This window comes from Octodon degus, unplaced genomic scaffold (assembly GCF_000260255.1).
Source record: "Octodon degus isolate 3935 unplaced genomic scaffold, OctDeg1.0 scaffold00164, whole genome shotgun sequence".
Lineage (NCBI taxonomy): Eukaryota > Metazoa > Chordata > Mammalia > Rodentia > Octodontidae > Octodon > Octodon degus.
The window spans coordinates 5,435,577-5,445,193 of NW_004524740.1; the positions used below are offsets into that span (position 1 = coordinate 5,435,577).

The 9,617-nt window shown below is 35.9% G+C and overlaps 1 protein-coding gene across 2 annotated transcripts in view; it reads left to right on the plus strand.

Annotated features, from left to right (window-relative positions):
• Positions 1-9,617, plus strand: part of Trim37 (tripartite motif containing 37) — a 121,360-nt gene that overhangs the window by 50,586 nt on the left and 61,157 nt on the right. For both annotated transcript variants that reach the window (XM_023703115.1, XM_023703114.1), the window contains exons 9-11: positions 2,273-2,452; positions 5,325-5,439; positions 9,249-9,467. In XM_023703115.1, the coding sequence (XP_023558883.1) occupies positions 2,273-2,452; positions 5,325-5,439; positions 9,249-9,467 (514 nt within the window). The remainder of the gene's footprint in view (positions 1-2,272; positions 2,453-5,324; positions 5,440-9,248; positions 9,468-9,617) is intronic.

Consider the following 9,617-nt stretch of genomic DNA (forward strand, 5'->3'; position numbering starts at 1 on the left):
TGTGTATGTGGCCAGCTCAGCCCACCAGGGGGCGGGGCTGGCTGGCATGTGGTGCTGGAGGATCAAACCGAGGTCCCTGTGCTTTGCCAAGCTTGTTTCAAGTAGGTGCTCTAGACCACTGAGCCATCTCTCCAGCCCCTCATACAGTATTTTCATTGTTCACTGTGTTGACTCGTGTATCAGAACTTATTGTTTATATATATTATACCACCTCATTTGTTTATCCATGTCTTGTTTGGACATGTGGGTTATTTCCACCTTTTGGCTATTATGTGTAGGTTTTTTTTGTTGTTGTTTTTGTACTAGGAATTGAACTCACAACCTCATGTTTGCCAGGCAGGCACTGTGCCACTGAACTATATCTCTGCCTATGTATAAAGTTACTACAAATATTTCTACTTAAAGAAATATGTTTTAATTTCTTTTAAATGTGTGCCTTATAGAATTGCTGGTTTATTTGATAATTTTGTGTTTAAGTTTTTGAGGCTCTGCCAAATTTTTCCACAGCAACTGCATCATGTTATTTCCACCAGCAATATAAAGGATTTGTATTTCTCTATCACTTGTTATTCTAGTGGATATGAAATAGAATTTTGTTCTCATTTTCATCTGTTTTTTCTTAATGACCAGTGAAGCTGAAGTTTAATATCTTTTCATATATATATAATATATATTACATATATATTTTATATATGTATATAATATATATGAATGAACAGGTGACAAGTCCAACAGAAGATCATGCCACAAGGATGAAAGGCTGAAATCGTATATATAAAATTATATATGCATATATACATTTATCTCTGTGTGTGTGTGTGTGTGTGTGTGTGTGTACTTTTTTGTTTTTGAGACACTGTCTCACTATATAGTGCAAGCTGGCTTTGAACTCACTCGCTATGCAGCCCAGGTTGACTTGAGAATCACATGTACCCTGCCTCAGCCTACCAAGTACTGGGACTATAGGTGTGTGCTACCATACCCAGTGCTCTTTTCATGTATTTAGTTATTTTTATATCTTGGGAAAATGTTCACTTACATGGGGAAAAGCTCATTGCTCATTTATAAATTTGTTTTATCTTTTTATTATTGGGTTATAAGAATTCTTTATATGTTTTGTGTACTAAACCTTTATCAAATATAGACTTGCAGATAGTTCCATTTAGTAAGTTATCTTTTTACTTCTAGATTCTCTTTGATAGACAAAAGTTTATAAACTCTATCTTCTTCACCTACTGTTGTGCAGACTTGAAGATTTCACATAATAGAATGTGGAAATCAAAATATACTGGCCTTTCCAGTATACTTATTTTCTATTAGGTTTTTGTTTTTATAATACCGTACTAGGAATTGAACCAGATTTTGTGCTAAGTTACATCCCCACCTCATTTTTAAATTTTGAGACAGTTCTTGATAAGTTGCCATACAATTTTATAGCCCCAGCTTCTGAATGCACAATAAATTGCTTTATTTTAACTTGCTCCAGAAAATTGATTACTTTGAAATTCATATTTTTAATTGCATGATTAACATCTATTAATAGGAATAATGTTCATATGTGAGAGGAAATGCAAGTAATATATAAGCACAGCATTTGTAAAACCAAAACAACTTGGAAGTACTTGTCTATACAAAATTTGTTATTTGAGGTGCTATTTTATGTGTGATATAGTGACATACTTTTTTTTCCTTTTGGGGTGATACTGGAGATTGAGCCCAGGGCCATGTATATTCTAGGAAAGTGCTCTACCACTAAACTATATCCTTTCTCTTTTTTTATTTTTTTACTTTGAATCAGGTTCTCTTTAAGTGACCCATGCTGGCCTCAAGCTTGTGATCTTGTCTCATCCTCCCGGGTAGCTGAGATTATATGTGTGCAAATTCTTTAACAATTTTATGAAGACAATAAAACTTAGTACCACTCATATTTTAGTGGCATGTTCATAGTAGTGTTGATTTTAATCATACTTGGTGGCACATCCCTATAATCACAAGTTCAAGGCCAACCTAGACAAGATAAAATATAAAAAAAAAACCCCCAGGAATATAGCTTGATATTAGAGCACTAGTTTGGAATGCACAAACATCTGTCTGGGTTCAGTCCCCAGGCCTGCCCCCCCAAAAAACCCAGCTTTTTATAATTGATACTATTCTTTCTGAAAAGAAATTTAACTGTACACTGTATATTAGCAAGTTTCTTCTTGAATATTTGATGACCATAATGTTCTGATGATTATTTACTCTGTATGAATATTCTATTTTTAAATTTTAGATACGAGTATCGTGTGGAGATGGTTCACCAGTCTTGCAATGATCCTACCAAAAATATCATTCGAGAATTTGCATCTGATTTTGAAGTTGGAGAATGCTGGGGCTATAATAGATTTTTCCGTTTGGACTTACTTGCAAATGAAGGCTATTTGAATCGACAAAATGATACAGTAATTTTAAGGTAATGAGAAATATTTAATTCTATAACTCTAGCATAGGAGAATAATATCAAAACTTTATTTCAAAATATATTAGTTTAACAGAAATGAATATTGCAATTCATAGTAACCAGTACTTTAGCAGGTTCTTAACTGTTGAAATTTGAGTCCCATGTAGACAAGCAGTTAAAAAATATTTGTTCAGCGAGGTATGGTGGCACATGGCCTACAATTCCAGCACTCAGGAGACTGAGGCAGGAGAATTGCAGTGATTTCAAGGCTAGCCTGGGCTATGAAATGTTGAAGGCCAGCCAGAAATGTAGAATGAGACTATCTCCAAAAAGAACAAAAATTTTTCAAGATATGGTTACCGATTCCATTAAAAAAAAAAAAATAGAAGTTCAGCATCCTAATCCAAAGGATACTCCAAAAATTTTCAAAATCTTAAATAGTTTTAGCACTTAGAAAATGTCAAAAGTATTGGGCCAGTGAGATAGCTCAGCAGACTAAGCACCTGCTTAGGCAAGCACAGGGATTGGAGTGTGATCCCTGGCACCACAGGCCGTGCCTGCACTGCCCCTGGGTGTGCTGAGCCAGCCAAGAGACTAGGCATAGTGGTGCATGCCTGTAGTCCTAGTGCTGGGGAGGCTGAAAACAGAAAGCTCACGAGCCTGAACTGAGTATTGAGATCCTGTAACACACACACACACACACACACACACACACACACACGATGTCACAAGTGTTATATTCTACTCTTGATTTCATGGAAAGAATCATAGTCAAAATGTAGCTGAACTAAATAAAAATATTCTATAAATTACCTTCAGCCTATATTTGTAATGTATAATCGAAGAATACTGAGGATGAGGGATCAAATACTGTTTTTTTTCACCTGACAATGTATATATTCTATTACACTTTGAGTGACTGGTTTCCCTAACTTAACTTTATAGAACTTCTGGTTTATTTCTAGATAATAGCAAATTACAAGTAAGGGAGTAGAGATGAAAATTGGTGAAAACCAAGAAGTTATATGATATGTTATTGGCAATAAGAAACTGTCAGCAGTGGCTATGAAATATCAGCCCCATTTAATTTAGGAGAGCCACTACAGCTCATTAATTTTGGGCCATTATTACATGATGTTATGATTTAATGATAAAAACGAGATTTAAAAAAAAATTATTATTGTTATTTATTTATTTTTTTTTTTACTGGGAATGGAACTCAGTATGTCGTACTTGCTAGGAAGGCTAGCGGAGCTGAGCTATATATCTCTGTCCCCTGAAAAAGAAAAAAATTTGTTGTGTTCTTGAGACAGGATGTAGTTCAGGCTAGCTTTGAACTTGTAAACCTCCTCCCTCAGCTTCTTTAATGCTGGGATTACAGGCATGCATCGCCACACTTGGCTAAGAATTTAAATTTTTAAAGAGATGTAGATATGTTTTGAATTGAGCTATTTTAGTAGTTCAGAAAATTTTCATCAAAACAAAAAATTTTCCCTGGGGAGTAATCTAACATGCCTCCTACATTTTACTTTTGTTGAGCTCTGGTCATCTCAGCATGCTGGATTAATGAGTTGCTATCATATTAGTCTTTATTTTCTACCTTTGCTAGGAGAAAAAAGGAAGTAAAGAGCTGTGGAGAGAGCTCAGTGGTCTAAGTGCCTGCCTAGGCAAGTGCAAGGACCTGGGTTTGATCCCTGGTACCACATGTCATGCTGACCTGCCCCAGGCATGCTGAGCTGACCACCAAAGACTGGATATGTTGGCACATGCTTGTAATCCAGCATTGGGGAGGCTGAAACAGGAGAATCACTGAGTCCAAGCTGCGTAGTGAGACCCTGTATCAAATACGTAAAATTTAAAATTGAATTAATAAAATAAGAAAAAAGACTTTTGATGTAGGAAAAAAAATATGTAGTAGTGAGACCCTGAACACCCTGTCAACCCTTCCCTAAAATACAAAACAAACAGCCACAAAAAACATAGCTGGCTTATGTTATATTCTGATGTGGGAAGTTTTGGTTTTTTTTTATGTATTTAGTGCAGAATGTTATTACACAGATCAGACTCAGTGATCCTCCTGTTTTCAGCCTCTCAAGCACTGGGATTACAGGTGCACGCCACCATGCCCAATCTGTTGCTGTCTCAGCACATCCCGGGGACAGGGCCAACACAGCAGGCCAGGTATTAAACCTCCGACCCCTACGTCTGCCTAAGCAGGCATTTTAGTCTGCTGAGCTATTCAGCTGGCCTGGAAAGTTTTGATTATAAGCTATCTGGAGGGACTGAGTATATCACTTATTTAGAGCATGAAACACTGTAGCTTAACTAAAACAACTCTAATTTTGACTTAATGAGTAAGTTTTTCTGAGAAATAGGAAATAGAGAATGGAATAAAGATTGGAGTAAGGAAATAAAAGGACAGCACTTAAAATAAACTGCATTATTTTGCTATGACTTGACTTTAAGCAGTGTAGGAAAATATATTCTTATTTCTTTCTGCATAGTGTAGTCCTCTTCTTCCCAGCTCATGGTCATCATTGTATCTGAACTGCATTATTATAACCAATATACATTAGTAGCTTAGTTTGTAAACTTAATCCCATTATAGAAGTTATTCCTAGGAAACTATAGTTTATATTTGCACAACTATTCAGAAACATAAACTATCATTTACATTTGGACAGCTATTCAGAAATAACCATTAGTTATTATAAATTGAGTATCTGTACGTGTTAGGAACTCTGAGTTCATTATAATTTTTACCTTATAATCAATAAAATAAACTGAAATACATAAATATTATAGAATGTATAGTTGGAGACTCAAGGCCAGATTGATAATATTTTATTATTGGATTGTTTTTAAAGTGGAACTATTTTTGAAGGTTTCAGGTACGTTCACCAACTTTTTTTCAAAAATGCCGAGATCAGCATTGGTATATCACACAGTTGGAAGCTGCACAGACTAGTTATATCCAACAAATAAACAACCTTAAAGAGGTAAGGAAGTAATGCTGTTTCTGTTTACCTTTTCACTTGCTACAGTTCGTTTTATTTTATTTTATTTTATTTTTTTCCATAACTTTATTGACAAAGAGCAATGAGACAGTTTCAAGTCAAATTGGGAGACAGTTTCAATAATTAACACATTGTATATTGTCTTCCTAGTGGTTATTTGCTGTACAAGATGCAGACATGACATTCTGTTTACAAACAGTATTACAACAAATCCCTCTATTCACTAAGAGAATGTAACTATATGTCCTAACCATTATGAATACACAGATACAAAACAGACAGTCATTTATATATCCCCTTTTTTCTTTAGTTCCATCATTTGAATATTATAGGTGTGTTAACTGAGCAAAAATATTCTAAAAGAGTCCAGTAATCCATAATAGTATTGGGTCTTCCAGTTGACTGGCAGTGTCAGAAATTGTTGACCTAAGTCCTCTACAGCTCAACATAACAATATAGCTTTACTTCTTGTACTTTGTTTTTATACTTTTCTGCTGGATGGTTAAGACCAAGATAAAGCAAGACCTATGCAACAGGAGTTGTAGCTTTTAGATCTGATAAGGTTAGTGAAATCCCCTCAGGATTTATCCTGTGATCCTGTACCTCCGAGTGTAGATCCTTTGTAAGCGTCAGCCATGTGGATGAGTCACAGCCATTGCTTGGTCAAAGTGCTCTCTGTGAAAGCCTGAGAGAATGTTTTCTCTCCATGTGACTCCTTAGGCACACTCTACATTATCAATCACTTTTCTCTTTAGCCCCATAATTCCTTGATCAGAAAATTTGGGACACTACTGAGTTACATGACATTACAGTACAAGATCTCATATGTCCTAATTCTTCATTGACCTTGGAAGGCTAGGGCCAAAATGTTGGCTTTCCTTGTGGTCCTCCTTTTTCTCTAATTTTGGTCTGCAAACTTAGGTTGTTAACCCTCCAGAAGAGAAGCTTATTGTTATTACCATACAACCTAGGCTTTTAAGCTTAACCTCACTATCTGTCTGAATATCAAACATCTTAGGCATAACAGAGAACAGGTATTTTTCATCAAGTATTGATATTTTGAACTTTAAGCCCCTACAGAATATGATGAAAAAACATTTTAAAAAATTAGAATATATTTTAAAAATAGGCATAAAGAATTATGTAATTCTTATGTTTACACGTAAGTCCAGAAATCTAACCATATACAACCTTGTAGCAGGACAGTCCCACAACATTCCTTTTCCTGTCTCCTGCCTTCATTCACCACCCCCTTCTTTTTGAATCATCTACCTGAGAGACAGCACGGCAGCAACTGGCATGTCATGACAAGCAGCCCGTATTCAGAAGACCAGAATGAGAGGCAGTGCAAGCATGAACCTACTATTACAAATTGCCATCTTCAGTGCAGTTGCTTAGTTCACAGATGTCTTTGTATATAGTTAGTCAGGGTGAGAATCTTTCCAATTAACTGCAAGATCCAAAAATCTTCTGAAAATTCTCAGGATCATTGCCTTACCCATCTTCTACATATATCAGTATGGCTTGCCCGTCATGTTTCCTAGCTCTTCTTGCTTTCTTTTGTCTACTCCTCAAGTTGTTGCTTTCCTTTTAGTTGTGTTATACCTTTCTATTTGTACTTCTTCTTTTGAGTTTTTATACTAGGGAAACTATACGATATTTATACACATGTTTGACTGGTTTATTTCACTTATGAGTATATCTTCTAGTGGCATCCACTTCAATATAAAGGCTTCGAGTTTATCATTCTTTATAGCTGAGTAATACTCCATTGTATAAAAATACCACATCTTTTTCATCCATTCCTCAGGTGATGGGCATCTTGGTTGTTTCCAAGATTTGGCTATCACAAATTGTGCTGCTATAAACATAGGCATACATATATCCCTATGATACGATGTTTTCAGATCCTCTGGGAAAATTCCCAGTAGAGGAATAGCTGGATTAAATGGGATTTCCAGTCCAACTTTTCTAAGGAGTCTCCACACTGATTTCCATAACAGTTGCACCAGTCTACATTCCCACCAGCAGTGGAGAAGGGTTCCTTTTTCCCCACAGCCTCTCCAACATTTGTTGTTGGTTGATTTCTTTATGACAGCCATCCTCTCTAGGGTGAGATGATATCTCAGTGTGGTTTTAATTTGCATTTCATGGATGGCTAGTTATGTGGAGCATTTTTTCATATATTTATTCGCTTCTTTAATTTCATCCTCTGAGAAGCGTGTGTTCATCTTGGATGCCCATTTCTGGACTGGGTCTTTAAATTTTGGCGCCCTAGTGTTTTTTAGTTCTTTATAAATTCTAGAGAGCAGACCTTTGTCCAAGTATTTATTTGTCATGATTTTTTCCAAATGTGTGGGTTGTCTTTTTACTTTGTTGGTAATTTCTTTTGACATGAAAAAACTTCTCAGTAAGAGCAGGTCCCAGTTGTTAATTCTTTCAACTGTTTCCCATGCGATTTGATTTTTGTTCATGAACTCTTTGCCTACCCCAATGTCTTCAAGAGTTCCTCCTACTTTCTCTTCCGGGAGATTTAGTATTTCTGTTTTAATGTTTAGATCTTTAATCCATTTTGACTTTGGCTTAGTGCATGGTGATAGACCTGGGTCAAGTTTTGGTTTTCAGCATGTGGAGAGCCAGTTTTTCCAGCACCATTTGTTAAAGAGGCTATCTTTCTTCCAGTGAGTATGTTTGGCCCCTTTTTCAAAGATAAGGTGGCTGAGTGTGTTCATAGGGGCTTCAGCGTCTTCTAATCTATTCCATTGTTCCTCAGGTCTATTTTGTTGCCAGTATCATGCTGATTTTATCACAGTAGCCTTTTTGTAGTATAATTTCAAGTCAGGAATTGTAATGCCTTCTGCCTTGTCGTTATTGTCCAGGATCGCCTTTGCTATTCTAGGTCTTTTCTAGTTCCTACAGTTGGTTTTAGATTTTTCATATTCGTTCTTGTTAGTAATTCTGCAGAAATAAAAATCCACTTATGCTGTTCTCTATTTGTGTCTTTATTGTGTACTCCAGTTTGGTAGCCATTTTCCATACTTGGCTATATCACTGAACTTAAAGATACTGTTTCTTAGGTGCTTGCACACAAATTAGTGCTTATATTGGCACTACCCATGCAGAACATTTTCATTATCTCATAAAGTTGTATTGCACAGTGCTGCTCTAGTTTTAGGTAAATTCTGTTTTTCTCTCAGTGACTAAATTAATTCCATTCCACATGCTGTCTTGGATTTAAAGATTTCAAAACTACTGAATACTTGAAAGTTTTTGATTTTGAACTGTCAGTGTTGTTGGTTGACCACTAGAGGAGATCTGTTAGTGAATTTTTATTTTACAATATTGAAGAATTTTTTTCTCCGGTGGAACTTGGAATGAAGTAGATGGTTGAGTGGTGAAAGTGGTTAACAGCTAAGTGAAGAAAATCTGAATAAATGTATATGTTTGGATATTTTCATGTTATGTATACTGTTTAAAACTGCTAAAGCTATGTGTTAGTGGTAGAGCTGTTGCCTAGTATTCCTAAGACCCTGACTTTGATACTCACTTCTGCATAAAACAAAAAAGTGCTTATATTTATTTGTTAAGTGTATATATAGCTTGTGCTAGATATGTAAGGGTGATAATAAATGGGGAAGTTTATCTTTGTTGTGGGATTTTTTTATAAACAAAAGGAAGGAAAGGGTAAGAGACAAAGTTCAAGAAGTAGTTATAGAAAGACTTTTTCTTTCCTTATTGTCAGTGAGGCAGTTTTTTGACTAGCGTTTATTTTTCTGTTCTTATTTTAAAAGAGACTTACCATTGAGCTATCTCGAACTCAGAAATCAAGAGACTTGTCACCACCAGATAATCACCTTAGCGCCCAAACTGATGACACACTTGAGACACGAGCTAAGAAGTCTGGGTCATGCTCTGACATGCTTCTTGAAAGTGGTCCTGCTACAGCTTCTATAAGAGAGACCAAGGAAGATGAAGAAGATGAGGAGAAGATTCAGAATGAAGAGTATCATGTAATAACTGAGGCAGTTTTAGATTGATAACAGAAATTATAGAAATGGTAGTATAATACCTTCCAACGTATAGGGGAGGGACTGGGGAGATAGCTCAGTAGAATAAGCGCTTGGGGCCTGAGTTCAATCCCTGGTTCCGCCAAAAATAAT